This window comes from Caretta caretta, chromosome 5 (assembly GCF_965140235.1).
Source record: "Caretta caretta isolate rCarCar2 chromosome 5, rCarCar1.hap1, whole genome shotgun sequence".
Lineage (NCBI taxonomy): Eukaryota > Metazoa > Chordata > Testudines > Cheloniidae > Caretta > Caretta caretta.
This window is the reverse complement of record NC_134210.1, coordinates 125,280,327-125,303,052: the sequence shown is the minus strand read 5'-3', so window position 1 is coordinate 125,303,052 and position 22,726 is coordinate 125,280,327. Positions and strand designations below refer to the sequence as shown.

At 51.1% G+C, this 22,726-nt stretch overlaps 2 protein-coding genes across 2 annotated transcripts; both read right to left on the bottom strand.

Annotated features, from left to right (window-relative positions):
* Nucleotides 1-1,359: 1,359 nt before the first annotated feature.
* Nucleotides 1,360-5,470, bottom strand: LOC125628835 (perilipin-3-like). The gene is made up of 7 exons (XM_075128956.1): nucleotides 5,306-5,470; nucleotides 4,291-4,486; nucleotides 3,495-3,577; nucleotides 3,104-3,389; nucleotides 2,189-2,379; nucleotides 1,852-1,974; nucleotides 1,360-1,749 (listed from the first exon to the last, which is right to left on the bottom strand). The coding sequence occupies exons 1-7, from the start codon at nucleotides 5,468-5,470 to the stop codon at nucleotides 1,381-1,383; spliced, it is 1,413 nt and encodes a 470-aa protein (XP_074985057.1). The 3' UTR covers nucleotides 1,360-1,380.
* A 5,796-nt stretch (nucleotides 5,471-11,266) lies between these two features.
* On the bottom strand, nucleotides 11,267-16,463 carry LOC142072061 (perilipin-3-like). The gene is made up of 7 exons (XM_075128272.1): nucleotides 16,389-16,463; nucleotides 15,565-15,760; nucleotides 14,769-14,851; nucleotides 14,378-14,663; nucleotides 12,856-13,046; nucleotides 11,736-11,858; nucleotides 11,267-11,635 (listed from the first exon to the last, which is right to left on the bottom strand). The coding sequence occupies exons 1-7, from the start codon at nucleotides 16,440-16,442 to the stop codon at nucleotides 11,267-11,269; spliced, it is 1,302 nt and encodes a 433-aa protein (XP_074984373.1). The 5' UTR covers nucleotides 16,443-16,463.
* Between the last annotated feature and the right edge of the window lie 6,263 nt (nucleotides 16,464-22,726).

The window sequence follows — 22,726 nt, the reverse complement described above, 5'->3', positions numbered from 1 at the left end:
CCTTCCAACCCTGATATTCTATGAACAGCTTGGTATCCTCAGTCAATTGGAGAACAAGGCAGGCCCTTTCCAAGGAGATGACCACTTTGTTACTAGTCTCCATCTTTGGGAGCAACACAGCCATTCCTGCTCATGGTGCTGTTGCAGTGCTGAACCCAAGAGACCTTTCTATCCTAACTCAGGCTTGAGCTACTAAGGAACAGGGATGGAGCTGCCTAGATGACACTACCTACTTGTGACTTCAAGCATAGACACAAGCTCTCAGGAAAATGCATTACAAGCCCAGCACTGGTCTGATTATGGATCTCCCACAACCCTGAGCCATGTGCCTGTAGTGTTATTGACCTGGCTAGGTTTACACTAGGAAGTAGGAAAGGTTAGGCAGGTGCTTGGCTAACAGCAGGGAGGAAGGATGCAGGCTGGCTGATGTCCATGCTTCAGCAAGACTGTCTGCTGCTCTCTATCTTGCAGCTAGTCTCCCTGTGTGTGCGTGCAGGGGTGCGTTTTGACAATTCCAAGCAACTGGGATTTAACAATTCACCATCCCTTTTCCTGGACACTTCCAACCTGTTGAGCTTCTTACACTGGATTAGAGGCAAAGCCTGGCAGTCTCCCACCACTGTATATGACCCTTTTAACTCCACTCATTACCAATAGGGGTGTGTGGAAAGCTGAGAACCTACATTTCCTCTCAAGGACATAGTGCCATAACACACTGGGCTCTTCCCTCTGTTACTTGGTCTCACAGTCTGTATTGTTGCCTTCCTACACACTGGAAGCCAGATGAGTGTTCTCAATGGGCTGTTGCCTCCTTCTACATGAGAAAAGTCTCAATGGAAGAGAGTCAAATGGAGGCACCTGAAGAGATGCCTTCACCCAGGAGACAAGCTCAGCCATTCTGGAGCCCTGCCAGAGAGAAAGGGGGTGTGTGAAGAAGAGGGGGAATGGGGTCATCTGTACAGTAAATGTTTGTAGAGAGCACAAGTCGGGGAGGGAATCACATTAAGCAGACAGGAATTTGAATGCAGTTGAGGTTTATTGTAACATTAAACCCTTGTTTTACACATTACACAGCTAGGGAAAAGATCAAGCTCAGGAGCACTTCCTGTGTACAGAGGAAGACAGCTGTATGTCTGTCCTGAGAGAAGCAGACTAGCCCTGCAAGGGATGCAGTCCTGCATGACTAGTGATGCCACCCTGTAACTGGTAATACATGGTTCTGGGGAAGTGGGCCTGGGAAATGACATTCAGGTTCTGCAGAAGGAAGACCTGACCTCAGTCCACCATCTGCCAAAGCAGGACTACAGCCTCAGTGAGGAGACCCCACACTAGCTATGCAGGCAATTCAGCTGGATTCCTTCCAGCAGCAGGGGGAACCCTTCAGGCCTCCACCTTCTTTCCTTCCTCCACCAGCTCATCAGGACACTGTGGGGAGTCTCCCGTGGGAGTGAAGGGTCCCACGATCCAATCCAGGGGAATGTTCTGCGTCACGTATTCCAGGAGCTCATCCAAGGACTTCTGGGCCTTGGTCACCATCTCCCGACCCCGGGCAAGGGCACTGCTGGACAGATCCTGGAAAGAGCTGGCACTGGAGAAGGAGGCCTGGAGCTCTTCTGTACTGCTCGAGACCTGCTGGGCCTTGTCCTGGATAGTGCTGGGAAGGCCCTGGATGCTGCCCAGGAGAGTAAGGCAGGTGGTTTTCAGTTGCTGGGTGAGGCTCTGGGACGTGGCTAGAGCCTGAGCTTCAACCTGCTGAAAGGAGAAAGAGAGACTGGAGTATCTACAGGTCTCCCCTGCAGATGGGGGGAGTTCACTGGAGCAAGGCTGTCAGGGTGAGAAGGAGGAGAATACCTTGGCGGAGTCTGGTTCCTCCTGCCCTTCCAACTTCCCCCTGCAGTACTGGAGCCACATCTGGTACAGACGGTCCTGGCCATTGTGAAGCTTCTGATCTACGGCCTGCTTGGCATGGCTGATCTGCAGGGGGAGAGGGCAGTTAGCTGGGAAGAGCAGGAGGCGGCTGGCCAGGGAAGCTCTCCCACAGCTAGGTGTGGGCAGCAGGCGGGCAGCACTACTGCAGCGACACAGCTGGGCCCAGGAACAAACAGTGCCAATGGCACTGAGCATGGGAGGCTGCAGAGACCGTGACCCACAGCAGCTACAGGGCAGGGGAGAGGGGTCGTGTTCCTACCAGGTCAATGATTTGATGGAGCTGGGAGAGGGCCTCCAGGGTGCGCTGCCTGGCTTGTCTCATCTTGCCCAGGGCGTGCTGGTAGGCTCGCTGGCGCAGCGTGCTCGACAGGGAACCCAGGCGCACGTAGTAACTCCGCTGCTCTGCAGGAGCCTCTCCAGGCCCCTCCAGGGGAGTTGTGGCAAGCTCAGCTGGAAGGGGGAAGGGGTCAGTTTGCAGCAGTGGTGCTATTAAGCCAGTAAGGTCAGGTACGCCGCACCATTAAGACATTTGTTGCTGGGATGACGTACTGGAAAGACGTTCGGTAGCCGCTGAAAACCGCAGGGCTCTCAGGAACCGCAGCAGCGAAAGGAGCAGAACGCTGGCAGCTCCTCCGGTGTGTCTGTACCACCCCCAGCTGGCCCCCCACCAGCCCTTCCACGTAGTTCCATCTCCTGTCTGGAGTCTGTAGAGACCCCCGCACAAGGCAGGGTGGGGTCGTTTGGGGGGGGGTCACGTGCCTCCCCCCCGCTTTTGGGTCCCTCCCATGAGTTGCCGTACTGCTAAGAGTTAAAATCTACTTGCACCACCGGTTGGCAGGGCCAGGATACATGGCAGGGATGCGTTCAGCCCTCCCAAAGCTTGTGACCGATGCAATCTTCCCCAGGGCACGTTTGGGTGCCCTGCAGCACCGAGCAGTAAGGTAGCGAGTAGCTGCACAGGGAGAAGCGTCAGAGCCATCAGACAGGGCAAGCAGAGGGCCCAGCATGAAGGAACTAAGGGAGGGCTAGTAGCCAAGCTAGGTTGCAAGCTAGCCCTAAGGAGAGGTGGCTCTTTTGGCAACTCAACTGTGAGCACTGTGAACAGCTGTGAGTCCAAGCCATGCCCGAAGACACCAGGGTCACATTGGTTTGTATTCAGCAGAGGGGATCTTACCGAGCTCCTCCTCCATCATGGGGAGGTAGTAGTCCACCAGCTGCTCAGATTTCCCCAATGCTGTGTCTATGACACTCGCAGCCATCTGCCCCATGCGGGAGCCCATCACTGTGCTCATGCTGCTGGTCACGGCAGATTTGGTCACCTCCACGCTCTCCTGGACATCCCCTTGGGCCATGCCCACCATGCTGGTCACTGCATCCTTGGCCTTAGTGACCGGGCTGCAGACTGCATCCTTGGCACCCACCATTGTGGCACGCAGAACTTCTTGGGCATCCAAAGCCACCTAGAGGGAAAGGAGTCAAAAGAGAGGTCACTGAACACCTAGCAGAAGTGAAGGGCCCACAGCCTCAGCCTGCTCCAGGACCAGTCGTGACACTCGTGTGGTTACCTTCTCAATCGGCTGCTGCAGGATGGGCAGCTGCTCCTCCAGTCTGTCCAGACCCCGACAGGCATATTCATTGGCTGCTGCAACTGAAACATAACCACAGAACCCGTTCCCTTAATTCCTTCACGTCCACAGATCTCGTGGGGCTGCTAATCTGTTTACACTGGAGGACTGGTGTTCCTAAGCAAGTCTCCCCAGGTTACTGATGGGAAAGCCAAGGAAGAGGGGTTGGGCAAGTTGCCCAAGGCTATGGAGCCAGTCTGTTTCAGAGCCAGGTTTAGCACTCAGGAGATCCGGCTGCCAGTCATCTGTTCATCCACCCCCAGCTTCTCCTGGAGGGTTTCAGGAGTCTCCAGTGCCTGCCATGGGCTCAGATCCTTTTAGCATAGGAGCTGCTTCCTGTACCCTCTAGCAGATATTGCTCCATGGCATTAGGTGCCATACACAGTGCATGTGGCTGTGTGGTACTGGGCCAGCCATGCACACCAGGGATTGTGGCTGGGCACTGTCTGCCTGTAGGCTGGTCCAGCTCACCGCTGGTACCTGAGCAGGAATCCCCACCAGCAGCTGCTACAGCCGTCAGAACTCCTCCGCACAAGGCCAATGCCTTGGCCAGGTCAAGTTTAGGAGCTCGCTGAGTTCAGGGGAGCAGGAGAAGGGAGTCTGTGGATTCTGTTTCCTGCCAGTTGGAGGCAGAGTTCAGTAGTGGGCCTAGAGCCACTGTAGGCTGAGTCTGCCCCCAGACCCACCTCCCCCGCCACACACACAGGAGTGTTCCTGCCTCCCTTCCCTTACTCACACTGTGGCTCCAGCTGGTCCAGGATAGGCCGTGCCCCAGTGATGGCAGCAGAGGTGATGGCCCTCACCCCAGTCTCTACTACCTCACAGACCCCTTTGATGGCTGGGTGGGTCTCTTTGGTGGCAGCGTAGCTGGCAGAGGCCATCTCACAGGCAGAGCTGACCAAGGGCAGGCCAGCCACCCTGTTCCCTGCAGTCTAGGGGAGGGAAAGAGGAGTCAGTTGAGGAAGAGCTCCTGGCTTCTCAAGGTGCCCCTCCTGTCTCTTTTCCTCTGCAACTACTGATTCTGTAGGAGACTGCCCAGCTCTGAGGACTGTCTCCTGTCCATTTCAGCCGGGTTTCAGTGGCCTGCCTGTGAGATTAGTTACAGACCCAGAAGCCTGGTTCCATTGGAACAGCTTCCAATATTCAGCAAGGTCTCAGGAATGCCGTTTCCATCCTGGCACACCCACCAACAAAAAAGAATTGTGACACGATCTCGTTCCGTCAGCGAGAGCAGGAATGGAGAGACCTGTTGTCTTTCCAAGTGCAGTCTCTCTCGATCAGGAGCCATGTCTCGGTCCAGCACCTGGTACAATGCCCCCACTGGGCATTGCAATCAACGGGATTTCATAGAATCATAGAATATCAAGGTTGGAAGGGACCTCAGGAGGTCATCTAGTCCAACCCCTGCTCAAAGCAGGACCAATCCCCAATTTTTGCCCCAGATCCCTAAATGGCCCCCTCAAGGATTGAACTCACAACCCTGGGTTTAGCAGGCCAATGCTCAAACCACTGAGCTATCCCTCCCCCCCCAGTGTTCTAATGCCAGTGTTCTAATGCAGACAGCATTCACAGGGTCACCTGTGCTCCTCCCGGATTCAGGAGGCACTTGTGGGCAGTGACTACGGCACTCTAGAGCTAGAATCATTGGCTAGTGTTGTGGTTACGAGTCCCTGTCTCCAGCAGTGGAGACATTCAAGCTAGAACAGCCCTTCCAGCCGCCAAGCACACCTGCCTCCCCAGGAGGGACCCACCTGTTGCTCCTCTGCCTGGATCTCCACCTGTGGTTCATTTTCCTTAGCAGACATGGTGGAGTTAGATGTCCCTGCAAGACCCAAAAAGGAATATTGAGTGGCTACAGCAGGAAACAGTGAAATCAATCTTGTGTAGGAACACCAGGAGAGCTGCTCCCGGTCCATTTTCTCCAAGAGCCAGACCAGGTTGTCCCCCTGCAGTAAGTCTCTCTCTACAGAGAGCAGGCCAGGCCCTTAAACTTTTGATCTAAGGCAGGCTCAGAAACAGCCAGTTCATCAAGCCCAGGGATGCACTTGTAATCCACACATCTTGTGGGTGTGTTCTTCTGCCCCATCTCGTGGCACCAGGACCAGTTAGAGAGGCAGAGATTAATTTATCGGCTTTATGGTCTTAGCTAAGAGCCTTATGGTCCAGAGGTCTCAGGTTTGATCCTGCCCATTACCAGGGTCTTTTGGCGTTACACACTCCCAAAGCTTCTCCTCAGACTTCTAGGCCCAACAATGCCTCCCAAGGGGAGCACCAGGACACTTGCACAGCTCATCAGAGGCACCCTCCCAGTTTAGTCTTTTCCCAGATAGTACCGGGGCTAATTCCATTTGTCCCAGAGTACAATCACTGACAGAAGTTACCCTGCTGAAGGTAGTAGCCATTAACTACACACAGAACACTGAATTCAGAAGGTACCACTGGGGAGCCTTCAGGGACCTCTTGAGTGAGTAGTGTAGGAGTCTCCCTGGATACTGAAGTACATAGGAAATGATCATAATGGTCCCTTGTGACCTTAATATCTCTGAGTCTACATAAGAGATGCCCACTATGGCAGGCTGGTTATTTTAAAGCCAATTTAGCTGGTAAAAATACAAATATCTTCTATTGTCAGGTAAAGATGGTCTGGTAAAGGAACAGATTCCAGTTCAGGTAAGTTGACACCATCACTCCTAGAGGCGAGAGTGAGACCACTAACTAGAAAGCTAGGGCCAGGAAGCATTTCCCTTATGGGAAGGCACCAGGCCTGTTTTCCTTTAGTGTTTCCTGCATTATCTGTTTCAGATACATATTGGTTAGCCAGCACTCCAGTCTCAACTGAATCAGCCACCTCAGTCAAGTGTTTCCACCTGCAGATCTTTAGGACAAGCCAGAACTCAGACCACAACCAGAAGTCCCATTCCCCATCCCTGCGTGGGAACAGCATAGCTTTGCTCAGGTCGAGAGGCGAGTAGGAATTTTTCCCCTAGTCCAAACTCTAATTTAGTTCTCCTTGTTAAATATTCTATTCTCCTCTAGGGAAGCCTCCTTCTCCTAGAACATACCATTAATCCAGGCCTCCCAGTCTGGAAGGCAAATAGTTTCCTTCCCTGGACCGTTTGCTCAGAAGACTGAAGTCAAAATGCTTTACACAAGTACAGCTATTAAGCACTGAAACTAGCTAAGAGCTTCTGACCATTCAATCCTAGCCACTACTGGCCATCAGGCAAGACATTGGGTCACACTCTGTGTGAGAAAAGAGCCCCCATCGAAACAGATACAGAACCTAGGAACCAGAGACATAACACAGAAGTTAACCACACATCTTACCAAACTTCCACACTACTAATCCTTCACCAATACTCAGACCTCCCTCAAGTCTCAGCCATTATATTCCTGTGTTGATGTCATCATAGGGCTGGACACACTTGACAGACAGCTCAGGAGACCAATCACACAGCTGCATTCTCTACTTTGCCCAGTGAGAGCTGTGAGCCCATGAAAAGTTACAGGGTGTGAGAGTTGCCAATCTTGGTTGGATGTGTTCCTGGAGGTCTCATCACATGACAATCTTTAATTAAAGATTAATCTTTAATTCCTGGAGAGTTCAGGACAATCCTGGAGGGCTGGCAAACCCAGTTTCAGATTATGAGCTGTTTGGGGCAGGCCTTTTACTCTCTGTTAAGACAGTACCTAGCACGATGGGATTCCAGTTCTGATTTTGGCTTTGAAATGCTACGGTCATACAAACAATAATAATGGTTCATATTCTCAGAGTACTCCGGTTGTTCTCTCTGAAGAGCGCCTTTACGCTCCATTTCCCTGGTAACATTTTCAGTGTAGAAGATTTTTGACAGTAAAACCATCTAAGAGAGGAGAGTGCTGATAGCTATTGTATTATTTTCCTTTCCTGCCCACTCCAGAAGAGGCTGGGGAAGTTATTCTGGCCCAGCTGGCACAAGATACTCCTCAGTTCATTTATAGCTTTCCTGTTGGTTGACTTGTCCAGGGAAGAGAACATGGCACAGGTTTTTAAAGGTATTTAGCTATTGCTCCTCTCAGCATTGCAAGGCCTAAGTGAGTTAGGCCCAGAACCTCAAAGAGACTTAGGTAGCCCCACACTGGGCAATAAGGGGTTAAAGACTGAGGGCAGTTAGCAGTTCCAATATAAGGGTCAGTTCAATACGTGGAACCCCCAGGCTCAGGGGGTATCTGGGGAGCATTTGGGCAGATGCTGGGGGTGACACAGCCAAAGGGAAGCACTAAGTGGGGAGACAAGCTCAGGGAAAAATTTGGGGGGGGGGTGTCAGTTATAGCCACTATCCTCGGCTCTGCCCTCTCCCCATTATCATTCCTGGCCTAGTTACTTCAGTGCCAGGGCCCTTCCCAGCCGGAGTGACAGTAGATCACACCAGGCAGTGTGACAGTGGCCTGGGGCTGAGGCAGGTGCTCACCTCACTCCTTTAAATAAGCCTAGATGTTCATACCCATGTGTCTGTTCCACAGAGGGATGTGAGAGGGCCTCCATCTAAACACAAGATCTTCAGCTTCAGTGGCTGCAAGGGCCAGAGTGGGGCCATTTTAGGCTCTGATTCTATAATGAGCCCTGCACAAACTAGCCCCTGCATTTACTCAGACCCCCAGTAACTTCAACAAGCAGTTGGGAAGAGCAGCTGAGTTCCAGAGGGCTCTGCACAGGTCCAAGTATCCCTAGCACTTGCATGGTCAGGGCTTAGAAACCACCTTCCCACCCATAGCCCTCCCACACAGGCAGCCAGAAGAAGCAGCAAGCCCAACCATGTTGAGAGCACACTACAAGTCTTCCTACCTGGGATCTACAGCTACAATCACTAATTATCCAGAGGGTGCCACCCAGGAGAGAAAGCCAGCTGGGGGCAGGAAGCATCTCTTTCCTTTTCCCATTCCTCCTTCTAATATTCAGACCATTGGGGTGTAGCTGGTGTGATCTCTATGCTCACACGTGGATCCTCCAACAGGCCTCTGGATTAAACAGTCGAGCCCATTGGTTTGGGGTTTGCTGAAATAACTCACTGCTCTTTGAATAAATACTGCACCCGGTGGGTTAGTCAGTCACTGAATTTGCTTTATATAACTTGAGAGTGGTGCAGCAACATTTTCCATCGGGTTTCTTAGGTCTGACCCTGCTTGGGGATGTGTTAGAACCGCTCCTTCTCTACGGAAAGATTAGCTGCAGGGGCTGCGCTCGGGAAAGGGAGGCTGCAATGTTCTTCATGGCGTAAAGAAAATCCAGCTCCCACTTCTATCCAAGTTTGAAGCGAATATCTGTTGATGTGAAATCCACTCATTGACATCACACATTTTATTAGACTTGGACGAAAGAGAAAAGAGCTTCACTGGGCTTGGATACAGAAGTCATGTTAGCTGACCAGCACTCCTGAAGTCTGCACTTACTCTTCCATATTCCTAAAAGGAGCAGACTAGGACCTTTACTCACCCCAGCAGGGCTCCACCTAGCTAGTGTGTTGGAGGGGCCTCTGTTAATCCAGAACACAGCAGGGTATGTAACACACTTCCAGTTACACAGGCAAATTAGCCTCAGTGATCGCTCACTGTCAGTTAGGGAGTTTCTGACTTTTCTGCAGAAAAGGACCTCGAAGTTACAGTGGACAAGAAACTGGCTATGAGTCAACAGTGTGCCCTTGTTGCCAAGACGGCCAATGACATTTTGGGTTGTGTAAATAGGGGCATTGCCAGCAAATCGACAGACATGATTGTTCTCCTCTATTCAACATTTGTGAGGCCTGATCTGGAGTACTATGTCCAGTTTTGGGCCCTACACTACAAAAAGGATGTGAAAAAATTGGAAAGTGTCCAGCAGAGGGTAACAAAAATGTTTAGGGGACTGGAACACATGATTTATGAGGAGAGGCTAAGGGAACTGGAATTGTTTAGCCTGCGGAAGAGAAGAACCGGGGGGGGGGGGGGGGGGATTTGATAGTGCTTTCAGCTACCTGAGAGGGAATTCCAAAGAGGATGTATCTAGACTGTTCTCAGTGGTACAGATGACAGAACAAGCATCAATGGTATCAAGTTGTAGTGGGGAAGGTTTAGGTTGGATATTAGGAAAAACTTTTTCACTAGAAGGGTGGTGAAGCACTGGAATGCGTTACCTAGGAAGGTGGTGGAATCTCCTTCCTTTGAAGTTTTTAAGGTCGGGTTTGACAAAACCCTGGCTGGGATGATTTAACTGGGGATTGGTCCTGCTTTGAGCAGGGGGTTGGATTAGATGACCTCCTAAGGTCCCTTCCAACCCCCATATTCTAGGAGTCTATGAAAACCTTTGTAGCCCCAGTCCATTGGGAGTACAAGACAGGCCCTGTTCAATGAGATCCGGAGTAACTAGCCCTGGGAGCTGCATCCATCACCACTTTGATTACTAGTCTCTATCTTTGAGAGCTACACACCCATTCCTGCTCATGGTGCTGTTGCAGTGCTGAACCAGAGAGACATTTCCTTGCCTGAAGCTTATTAATAGCTCAAGCCGGAGTTAGGATAAGCAAAAGTGATGGAGCTGCCTAGATGACACTACCCCCTTGTGACTTCAAGCATAGACACAAGCTCTGAGGAAAATGCATTACAAGCCCAGCACTGGTCCTACTATGGATCTCCCACAACCCTGAGCCATTAGCCTGGCTAGGTTTACACTACGCAGTAGGAAATGTTAGGCAGGTGCTTGGCTAATGGCAGGGAGGAAGGATGCAGGCTGGCTGATGTCTATGCTTCAGCAAGACAATCTGCTGCTCTCTCTCTTGCAGCTAGTCTCCCTGTGTGTGTTTTGTTAAATCCCAGTTGCCTGGAGTTGTCAATTCACCATCTTTTCCTAGACACTTCCAACCTGTTGAGCTTCTTGCACTGAACTAGAGGCAAGGCCCGGCAGTCTCCCACCACTGTATGGGACCCTTTTAACTTTGCTCATTACCAGTAGTAGGTTCTCAGTTCTCCACACACCCCATTTCCTCTCAAGGCCATAGTGCCCTATCTCAACAACCTGGGTCTTTCCCTCTGTTAGTTGGGTCTCGGAGCCTGTAATGTTGCCTTGCTACCCACTGGAAGCCAGACGAGTGTTCTCAATGGGGAGAACACTGTTGCCTTCTTCTACATGAGAAAAGTCTCAATGGAAGAGTGTCAAATGGAGGCACCTGAAGAGATGCCTTCACCCAGGAGATGAGCTCAGCCATTCTGGAGCCCTTCCAGAGAAAGTGGGTGGAGGGGGTTTGTGTGTGTGAAGAAGAGGGGCATGGGGTCACCTGTACAGTATATGTTTCTACAGAGCATGAGCCAGGGAGGGAATCACATTAAGCAGACAGAAATTTGAATGCAGTTGAGGTTTATTGCAACATTAAACCCTAGTTTTACACATTACAAAGCTAGGGAAAAGATCAAGCTCAGGAGCACTTCCTGTGTACAGAGGAAGACAGCTGTAAGTATGTCCTGAGAGAAGCAGACTAGCCCTGCAAGGGATGCAGTCCTGCATGACTAGTGATGCCACCCTGTAACTGGTAATACATGGTTCTGGGGAAGTGTGCCTGGGAAATGACATTCAGGTTCTGCAGAAGGAAGACCTGACCTCAGTCCACCATCTGCCAAAGCAGAACTGTGGCCTCAGCAAGGAGACCCCACACTAGCTATGCAGGCAATTCAGCTGGATTCCTTCCAGCAGCAGGGGGAACCCTTCAGGCCTCCACCTTCTTTCCTTCCTCCACCAGCTCATCAGGACATGGTGGGGAGTCTCCAGCAGGAGTGAAGGGTCCCACGATCCAGTCCAGGGGAATGTTCTGCGTCACGTATTCCAGCAGCTCATCCAGGGACTCCTGGGCCTTGGTCACCGTCTCCCGACTCCGGGCAAGGGCACTGCTGGACAGATCCTGGAAACAGCCGGCACTGGAGAAGGAGGCCTGGAGCTCTTCTGTACTGCTCGAGACCTGCTGGGCCTTGTCCTGGATAGTGCTGGGAAGGCCCCGGATGCTGCCCAGGAGAGTAAGGCAGGTGGTTTTCAGTTGCTGGGTGAGGCTCTGGGACGTGGCTAGAGCCTGAGCTTCAACCTGCTGGAAGGAGAAAGAGACTGGAGTATCTGCAAGTTTCCCCTACAGATGGGGGGAGTTCACTGGAGGAAGGCTGTCAGGGCGAGAAGGAGGCGAATACCTTTGCGGAGTCAGGATCCTCCTGCCCTTCCAACGTCCCCCTGCAGCACTGGACCCACATTTGGTACAGACGGTCCTGGCCATTGTGAAGCTTCTGATCTACGGCCTGCTTGGCATGGCTGATCTGCAGGGGGAGAGGGCAGTTAGCTGGGAAGAGCAGGAGGCGGCTGGCCAGGGAAGCTCTCCCACAGCTAGGTGTGGGCAGCAGGTGGGCAGCACTACTGCAGCGACACAGCTGGGCCCAGGAACAAACAGTGCCAATGGCACTGAGCATGGGAGGCTGCAGAGACCGTGTCAAGGTTCCTCCCCAACTCTGAACTCTGGGGTACAGATATGGGGACCTGCATGAAAAACCTCCTAAGCTTACTTTCACCAGCTTAGGTTAAAACTTCCCCAAGGTACAAATTAATTTTACCCTTTGCCCTTGGAATTTCCACTACCACCACCAAACTCTAACTGGGTTTACTGGGAAACATAGTTTGGACACGTCTTTCCTCCCAAAAACCCTCCCAACCCTTGCACCCCACTTCCTGGGGAAGGTTTGGTAAAAATCCTCACCAATTTGCATAGGTGACCTGAGACCTAAACCCTTGGATCTTAGAACAATGAAAAAGCATTCAGTTTTCTTACAAGACGACTTTTAATAGAAGTAAAGGAATCACCTCTGTAAAATCAGGATGGTAGATACCTTACAGGGTAATTAGATTCAAAACAGAGTCCCTCTACGCAAAACCTTAAGTTACAAAAAAGACACACAGACTGGGATAGTCATCACAAATCTTTTCTTAGCCATTTAAAGAAATCATAATCTAACACATACCTAGCTAGACTACTTACTAAACGTTCTAAGACTCCATTCCTGTTCTGTTTCCGGCAAAAGCAGCATACAGACAGACACAGACCCTTGGTTTTCTCCCTCCTTTTGAGAGTATCTTGTCTCCTCATTCGTCATTTAGGTCAGGTGCCAGCAAGGTTACCTTTAGCTTCTTAACCCTTTACAGGTGAGAGGACTTTTCCTCTGACCGGGAGGGATTTTAAAGTGGTTTATCCTTCCCTTTATATTTATGACAGACCGTGACCCACAGCAGCTACAGGGCAGGGGAGAGGGGTCGTCTTCTTACCAGGTCAATGATTTGCTGGAGCTGGGAGAGGGCCTCCAGGGTGCGCTGCCTGGCTTGTCTCATCTTGCCCAGGGCGTGCTGGTAGGCTCGCTGGCGCAGCGTGCTCGACAGGGAACCCAGACGCACGTAGTAACTCCGCTGCTCTGCGGGAGCCTCTCCAGGCCCCTCCAGGGGAGTTGTGGCAAGCTCAGCTGGAAGGCATTTTGGGATGTATAAGTAGGGGCATAGCGAGCAGATCGAGGGACGTGATCGTTCCCCTCTATTCGACATTGGTGAGGCCTCATCTGGAGTTCTGTGTCCAGTTTTGGGCCCCACACTTCAAGAAGGATGTGGATAAATTGGAGAGAGTCCAGCGAAGGGCAACAAAAATGATTAGGGGTCTGGAACACATGAGTTATGAGGAGAGGCTGAGGGAGCTGGGATTGTTTAGCCTGCAGAAGAGAAGAATGAGGGGGGATTTGATAGCTGCTTTCAACTACCTGAAAGGGGGTTCCAAAGAGGATGCATCTAGACTATTCTCAATGGTAGCAGATGACAGAACGAGGAGTAATGGTCTCAAGCTGCAGTGGGGGAGGTTTAGATTGGATATTAGGAAAAACTTTTTCACTAGGAGGGTGGTGAAACACTGGAATGCGTTACCTAGGGAGGTGGTAGAATCTCCTTCCTTAGAGGTTTTTAAGGTCAGGCTTGACAAAGCCCTGGCTGGGATGATTTAACTGGGAATTGGTCCTGCTTCGAGCAGGGCGTTGGACTAGATGACCTTCTGGGGTCCCTTCCAACCCTTATATTCTATGAGTCTATGATAAGGGGGAAGGGGTCAGTTGGCAGCAGTGGTGCAAGTCAGGCAGTAAGGTCAGGTACGCAGCACCATTAAGAGATTTGTTGCTAGTATGACGTACTGGAATGACATTCGCTATCCACTGAAAACCGCAGGGCTCTCAGGAACCGCAGCAGCGAAAGGAGTAGAATGCTGGCACCTCCTCTGGTGTGTCTGTACCACCCCCAGCTGGCTCCCCACCAGCCCTTCCACGTAGTTGCATCTCCTGTCTGGAGTCTGTAGAGCCCTCCCCGCACGAGGCAGGGTGGGGTCGTTTGGGGGGAGTCATGTGCCCCCCTACACTTTTGGGTCCCTCCCATGAGTCGCCGTACTGGTAAGAATTAAAATCTACTTGTACCACCAGTTGGTAGGGCCAGGATACAAGGCAGGGATGCGTTCAGCCCTCCCAAAGCTTTTGACCGATGGAATCTTTCCCAGGGCATGTTTGGATGCCCTGCAGCACCGACCAGTAAGGCAGCGGGTAGCTGCACGGGGAGCAGCATCAGAGCCATCCGACAGGGTGAGCGGAGGGCCCAGCATGAAGCAATTAAGGGAGGGCTAGGAGCCAAGCTAGGTTGCAAGCTAGCCCGAAGGAGAGGTGGCTCTTTTGGCAGCTCAGATGTGAACACTGAACAGCTGTGAGTCCAAGCCGTGCCCGAAGACACCAGGGTCACATTGGTTTGTATTCAGCAGAGGGGATCTTACCGAGCTCCTCCTCCGTCATGGGGAGGTAGTAGTCCATCAGCTGCTCAGATTTCCCCAATGCTGTGTCTATGCCACTCACAGCCATCTGCCCCATGCGGGAGCCCATCATTGTGCTCATGCTTCTGGTCACGGCAGATTTGGTCACCTCCACGCTCTCCTGGACAGCCCCTTGGGCCACGCCTACCATGCTGGTCACTGCATCCTTGGCCTCAGTGACCGGGCTGCAGACTGCATCCTTGGCACCCACCATTGTGGCATGCACGAGGTCTTGGGCATCCAAAGCCACCTAGAGGAAAAGGGGTCAGAAGAGAAGTCACTGAACACCTTGCGGAAGTGAAGGGTCCACAGCCTCATCCTGCTCCAGGACCAGCCGTGACACTCGTGTGGTTACCTTCTCAATCGGCTGCTGCAGGATGGGCAGCTGCTCCTCCAGTCTGTCCAGACCCCGACAGGCATGTTCATTGGCTGCTGCAACTGAAACATAACCACAGAACTCGTTCCCTTAATTCCTTCACATGCACAGATCTCGTGGGGCTGCTCATCTGTGTACATTGGAGGACTGGTGTTCCTAAGCAAGTCTCCCCAGGTTACTGATGGGAAAGCCAAGGAAGAGGGGTTGGGCAAGTTGCCCAAGGCTATGGAGCCAGTCTGTTTCAGAGCCAGGTTTAGCACTCAGGAGATCCGGCTGCCAGTCATCTGTTCTGAAACCCTCTGGAGAAGCTGGGGGTGGATGGAGTCTCCAGTGCCTGCAATGGGCTCAGATCCCTTCAGCATTGGAGCTGCTTCCTGTGCCCTCTAGCAGGTATTGCTCCATGGCATTAGGTGCCATACACAGTGCATGTGGCTGTGTGGTACTGGGCCAGCCATGCACACCAGGGATTGTGCCTGGGCACTGCCTGCCTCTAGGCTGGCCCACCTCAGCACCAGTACCTGAGCAAGAGTCCCCAACAGCAGCTGCTGCAGTCCTCAGAGTCGCTCCGCACAAGGCCAATGCCTTGGCCAGGTCACGTCTAGGAGCTAGCGGAGTTGAGAGGAGCAGGAGAAGGGAGTCTGTGGATTCTGTTTGCTGCCAGTTGGAGGCCGAGTTCAGTAGTGGGCCTAGAGCCACTGTAGGCTGAGCCTGCCCCCAGACCCACCTCGCTCACAACACACACAAGAGCGTTCCTGTCTCCCTTTCCCTTACTCACGCTGTGGCTCCAGCTGGTCCAGGATGGGCCATACCCCGGTTGTGGCAGCAGAGGTGATGGCCCTCACCCCAGTCTCTGCCACCTTACATATCGCTTTGATGGCTGGGTGGGTCTCTTTGGTGGCAGCGTAGCTGGTAGAGGCCATCTCACAGGCAGAGCTGACCAAGGGCAGGCCAGCCACCCTGTCCCCTGCAGTCTGAGGGAGGGAAAGAGGAATCAGCTGAGGAAGAGCTCCTGGCTTCTCAAGGTGCCCCTCCTGTCTCTTTCCCTCACAACTACTGATTCTGTAGGAGACTGTCCTCAGAGCTAGGCAGTCTCCGGTCCCTGTCAGCAGGGGTTCAGTGGCCTTCCTGTGACATTAGTTACACACCCAGAAGCCTGGTTCCACTGGAACAGCTGCCTATATGCAGCAAGGTCTCAAGAATTCCGTTTGCATCCTGGCACGCCCACCAACAAAACAGAACTATGTCACGATTTCGTTCCATCCGTGAGAGCAGGAATGGAGAGACCTTTTGTCTTTCCAAGTGCAGTCTCTCCTGATCAGGAACCATGTCTCGCTCTAGCACCCGGTACAATGCCCGCACTGGGTATTATAATCAGCGGGATTTGCCATGTTCGGGTGGAGACAGCATTCACAGGATCACCAGTGCTCCTCCTGGCTTCAGGGGGCACTTGTGGGCAGTGACTACGGCACTCTGAGAACTGGAACTTGGAGCCTTAGCTAGCGTTGTGGTTACGAGTCCCTGTCTCCAGCAGTGGAGACATTCAAGCTAGAACAGCCCTTCCAGCTGCCAAGCACACCTGCCTCCCCAGGAGGGACCCACCTGTTGCTCCTCTGCCTGGATCTCCACCTGTGGGTCATTTTCCTTAGCCGACATGGTAGAGTGAGATGTCCCTGTAAGACCCAAAAAGGAATATTGAGTGGCTACAGCAGGAAACAATATCAATGTTGTGTAGGAACACCAGGAGAGCTGCTCCTGGTCTGTTTTCTCTAAGAGCCAGACAAGGTTGTCCCCCTGTAATAAGTCTCTCTCTACAGAGAGCAGGCAAGGGCCTTAAACCTTTGACCTAAGGCAGGCTCAGAGACAGCCAGTTCCTCAAGCCCAGGGATGCACTTGTAATCCACACACCTTCTGGGTATGTTCTTCTGTCCCATCTCGTGGCACCAGGACCAGTTAGAGAGACAGATTAACGAATCGGCTCTACAGTCTTAGCTAAGAGCCTTATGGCTTTTAGCTCATGCAGTAGAGGTTCATGCATTTAGCTCCAGAGGTCCCAGGTTTGATCCTGCCCATCACCAGGGTCTGTCAGTGTTACACACTCCCAAAGCTTTTCTTTAGCATTCTAGACCCAACAATGCCTCCCAAGGGGAGCACCAGGACACTTGCACAGCTCATCAGAGGCACCCTCCTAGTTTAGTCTTTTCCCAGATAATACCAGGGCTAATTCCATTTCTCCCAGAGTACAATCACTGACAGAAGTTATCCTGCTGAAGATACTAGCCATTGACTACACACACAGAACACTGAATTCAGAAGGTACAACTGGTGAGCCTTCAGAGACCTCTTGAGTGAGTAGTGTAGGAGTCTCCCTGGATACTGAATTACATAGGAGATGATCATAATGGTCCCTTATGACCTTAATATCTATGAGTCTACATAGGAGATGCCCACTATGGCAGGCTGGTTATTTTAAAGCCAATTTAGCTGGTAAAAATACAAATATTTTCTACTGTCAGTTAGAGACTGGTCTGGTAAAGAAACAGATTCCAGTTTAGGTAAATTGACACCATCACTCCTAGAGGCGAGAGTGAGACCACTAACTAGAAAGCTAGGGCCAGGAAGCATTTCCCTTATGGGAAGGCACCAGGCCTGTTTTCCTTTAGTGTTTCCTGCATTATCTGTTTCAAATACATATTGGTTAGCCAGCACTCCAGTCTCAGCTGAATCAGCCACCTCAGTCAAGTGTTTCCACCTGCAGATCATTAGGACAAGCCAGAACTCTGACCACAGCCAGCAGTCCCAATCCCCATCCCTGAGTGGGAACAACATAGCTTTGCTCAGGTGGAGAGGTGAGTGGAGAGTTTTTCATAGTCCAGGCTCTAATTTAGTTCTCCTTGTTCAATATTCTATTCTCCTCTAGGGAAGCCTCCATCTCCTAGAACATACCATTACTCCAGGCCTCCCAGTCTGGAAGGCAGATAGTTTCCTTTCCTGGACTGTTGACTCAGAAGACTGAACTCAAAATGCTTTACACAATTACAGCTACCAAGCACTGAAAGTAGCTAAGAGATTCTGATCATTCAATCCTAGCTACTACTGGCCATCAGGCAAGACATTCGTTCACACTCTGTGTAAGAAAAGAGCTGCCATCTAAACACCCCCAGGACCTAAGACATAGCTTAGCCACACATCTTACCAATCTTCCACACTACTAATTCTTTGCCAGTACTAGGACCTACCCCCCCTCAGCCATTATATTCCTGTGATGATGTCATCATGGGGCTGGACACACTTGACAGACAGCTCAGGAGACCAATCACACAGCTGAATTCTCTACTTTGCTCAGTGAGGGGGCTGTGACCCTCTGAAAAGTTACAGGGTGTGAGAGTTGCCAATCTTGGTTGGATGTCTTGCTGGAGGTCTCATCACATGACAATCTTTTGTTCCTGGAGACTCCGGGACGATCCTGAAGGGTTAGCAAACCCAGTTTCAGATTATGAGCTGTTTGGGGCAGGCCTTTTACTCTCTGTTAAGACAGTACCTAGCACGATGGGATTCCAGTTCTGATTTTGACTTCGAAATGCTACGGTCATACAAATAATAAGAATGCTTCATATTCTCCGAGTGCTCCAGTTGTTCTCTCTGAAGAGAGCCTTTACGCTCCTTTTCCCTGGTAACATTTTCGGTGTAGAATGTTTTTTGTCAGTAAAACCATCTAAGAGAGGAGAGTGCTGGTAGCTGTTGTATTATTTTCCTTTCCTGCACACTCCAGAAGAGGCTGGGGAAGTTATTCTGGCCCAGCTGGCACAAGATACTCCTCAGTTCATTTATAGCTTTCCTGTTGGTTGACTTGTCCAGGGAAGAGAACATGGCACAGGTTTTTAAAGGTATTTAGCTATTGCTCCTCTCAGCATTGCAAGGCCTAAGTGAGTTAGGCCCAGAACCTCAAAGAGAGTCAGGCAGCCCCACACTGGGCAATAAGGGGTTAAAGACTGAGGGCAGTTAGCAGTTCCAATATAAGGGTCAGTTCAATACGTGGAATCCCCAGGCTCAGGGGGTATCTGGGGAGCATTTGGGCAGATGCTGGGGGTGACACAGCCACAGGGAAGCACTAAGTGGGGAGACAAGCTCAGGGAAAAGTTTTAGGGGGCGGGGTTAGTGATAGCCACTATGCTCGACTGTTGCCTCCCCATTATCATTCCTGGCCTAGTTACTCTAGTGCCAGGGCCCTTCCCAGCCGGAGTGACAGCAGATCACAGCATGTATAACTTCGTCCCATCACCTCCCCATCACCCTTCACACAGGGAGTAAAATCAAAGCAGGGAGTGCAGATGCCTGGAGCAGCTGAGGACAGTGACAGAGGCCTGGGGCTGAGGCAGGTTCTCACCTCACTCCTTTAAAGCAAGCCTAGATGTTCATACCCATGTGTCTGTCCCACAGAGGGATGTGAGTGGGCCTCCATCCAGACACACGATCTTCAGCTTCAATGGCTGCCAGGGCCAGAGTGGGGCAGTGTTAGGCCCTGATTCTACAATGAGCCCTGCACAAACCAGTCCCTGCATTTACTCCCTGCATGCTCTGGTTCTCATGGGAGACTTCAATCACCCTGATATCTGCTGGGAGAGCAATACAGCAGTGCACAGACAATCCAGGAAGTTTTTGGAAAATGTAGGGGACAATTTCCTGGTGCAAGTGCTGGAGGAACCAACTAGGGGCAGAGCTCTTCTTGACCTGCTGCTCACAAACCGGGAAGAATTAGTAGGGGAAGCAAAAGTGGATGGGAACCTGGGAGGCAGTGACCATGAGATGGCTGAGTTCAGCATCCTTACAGAAGGAGGAAAGGAAAGCAGCAGAATACGGACCCGGGACTTCAAAAAAGCAGACTTTGACTCCCTCAGGGAACTGATGGGCAAGATCCCCTGGGAGAATAAAATGAGGGGGAAAGGCATCCAGGAGAGCTGGCTTTATTTTAAAGAATCCTTATTGAGGTTAGAGGGACAAACCATCCTGATGTGTAGAAAGAATAGTAACTATGGCAGGCGACCAGCTTGGCTTAACAGTGAAATCCTTGCTGATCTTAAACACAAAAAAGAAGCTTACAAGAAGTGGAAGATTGGACAAATGCGCAGGGAGGAGTATAAAAATATTGCTCGGGCATGCAGGAGTGAAATCAGGAAGGCCAAATCACACCTGGAGTTGCAGCTAGCAAGAGATGTTAAGAGTAACAAGAAGGGTTTCTTCAGGTATGTTGGCAACAAAAAGAAAGTCAAGGAAAGCGTGGGCCCCTTACCGAATGAGGGAGACAACCTAGTGACAGAGGATGTGGAAAAAGCTAATGTACTCAATGGTTTCTTTGCCTCTGTCTTCACGAACAAGGTCAGCTCCCAGACTACTGCACGGGGCAGCACAGCATGGAGAGGAGGTGACCAGCCCTCTGTGGAGAAAGAAGTGGTTCGAGACTATTTAGAAAAGCTGGACGTGCACAAGTCCATGGGTCCGGATGCGTTGCATCTGAGAGTGCTAAAGAAGTTGGCGGATGTGATTGCGGAGCCATTGGCCATTATCTTTGAAAACTCATGGCGAGCCGGGGAAGTCCCGGACAACTGGAAAAAGGCTAAAGTAGTGCCCATCTTTAAAAAAGGGAAGAAGGAGGATCCTGGGAACTTCAGGCCAGTGAGCCTCACCTCAGTCCCTGGAAAAATCATGGAGCAGGTCCTCAAGGAATCAATTCTGAATCACTTAGATGAGAGGAAAGTGATCAGGAACAGTCAGCATAGATTCACCAAGTCACCATGCCTGACTAATCTAATTGCCTTCTATGACGAGACTGGTTCTGTGGATGAAGAGAAAGCAGTGGACGTGGTGTTCCTTGACTTTAGCAAAGCTTTTGACACTGTCTCCCACAGTATTCTTGTCAGCAAGTTAAGGAAGTATGGGCTGGATGAATGCACTACAAGGTGGGTAGAAAGCTGGCTAGATTGTCGGGCTCAACGGGTAGTGATCAATGGCTCCATGTCTAGTTGGCAGCCGGTGTCAAGCAGAGTGCCCCAAGGATCCGTGCTGGGGCCGGTTTTGTTCAATGTCTTCATTAATGATCTGGGAGAATGGTGTGGATTGCACCCTCAGCAAGTTTGCAGGTGACACTAAACTGGGAGGAGTGGTAGATATGCTGGAGGGTAGGGATAGGATACAGAGGGACCTAGACAAATCGGAGGATTTGGCAAAAAGAAATCTGATGAGGTTCAACAAGGACAAGTGCAGAGTCCTGCACTTAGGACGGAAGAATCCAATGCACCGCTACAGACTGGGGACCGAATGGCTCGGCAGCAGTTCTGCAGAAAAGGACCTAGGGGTTACAGTGGACGAGAAGCTGGATATGAGTGAACAGTGTGCCCTTGTAGCCAAGAAGGCCAATGGCATTTTGGGCTGTATAAGTAGGGGCATTGCCAGCAGATCGAGGGATGTGATTGTTCCCCTCTATTCGACACTGGTGAGGGCTCATCTGGAGTAGTGTGTCCAGTTTTGGGCCCCACACTACAAGAAGGATGTGGAAAAATTGGAAAATGTCCAGCGGAGGGCAACAAAAATGATTAGGGGACTGGAACACATGACTTATGAGGAGAGGCTGAGGGAAGTGGGATTGTTTAGTCTACAGAAGAGAAGAATGAGGGGAGATTTGATAGCTGCTTTCAACTACCTGAAAGGTGGTTCCAAAGAGGATGGATCTAGACTATTCTCAGGGATAGCGGGCGACAGGACAAGGAGAAATGGTCTCAAGTTGCAGTGGGGGAGATTTAGGTTGGATATTAGGAAAACTTTTTCACTAAGAGGGTGGTGAAACACTGGAATGCGTTACCTAGGGAGGTGGTGCAATCTCCTTCCTTAGAAGTTTTTAAGGTCAAGCTTGACAAAGCCCTGGCTAGGATGACTTAATTGGGGATCGGTCCTGCTTTGAGCAGGGGGTTGGACTAGATGACCTCCTGAGGTCCCTTCCAACCCTGATATTCTACGATATTCAGACCCCCAGTAACTTCAACAGGCAGTTGGGAAGAGTAGCTGGGTTCCAGAGAGTTCTGCACAGGTGCAAGTAACACCAACACAGAGAGACCATTGTATGCTCAGGGCTTAGCAACCACCTTTCCATCCATAGCCCTCCCACATATGCAGCCAGCAGAAGCAGCAAGACCAACCATGTTCAGAGCACACTACAAGTCTTCCTACCTGGGATCTACAATCACTAATTATGCAGGGGGTGCCACCCAGAAGAGAAAGCCAGCCGGGGGCAGGAAGCATCTCTTTCCTTTTCCCATTCCTCCTTCTAATATTCAGACCATTGGGGGCGTAGCTGGTGTGATCTCAATGCTTACACCTTGGAGCCTCCAACAGGCCTTTGGATTAAACACCTGAGCCTGTTGGTGGATCATGCTGGGGTCTGCTGGAATAGCTCACTCCTCCTTGTGCCATAAACACTGCATCTGGTGGGTTAGTCAGTTACTGCATTTGCTTTGTATAATTTAAGACTGGTCCAGCAACAGTTGCTATAGGGTATCTTACGTCTGACCCTGGCTGAGGATATGTTAGAACCACTCCTTCTCTACAGAAGGATTAGCTGCAGGGGCTATGCTCGGGACATGCAGGCTGCAATGTTCTTCATGGTGTAAAGAAAATCCAGCTCCTACTTCTATCCATGTTTGAAGCTAATATCTGCTGATGTGAAATCCACTCATTGACCTCACACATTTTATTAGACTTGGACTAAAGAGCTTCCTTGGGCTTGAGCACAGAAGTCCCATATGCTGAACAGCACTACTAAAGTCTGCACTTACTGTTCCATGTCCCTAAAAGGAGCAGGCTAGGACCTTTACTCACCCCAGCAGGGCTCCACCTAGCGAGTGCTCTTACTCACTCTTCCCCCTGTGTGTGTTGTAGGGGCCTTTGTT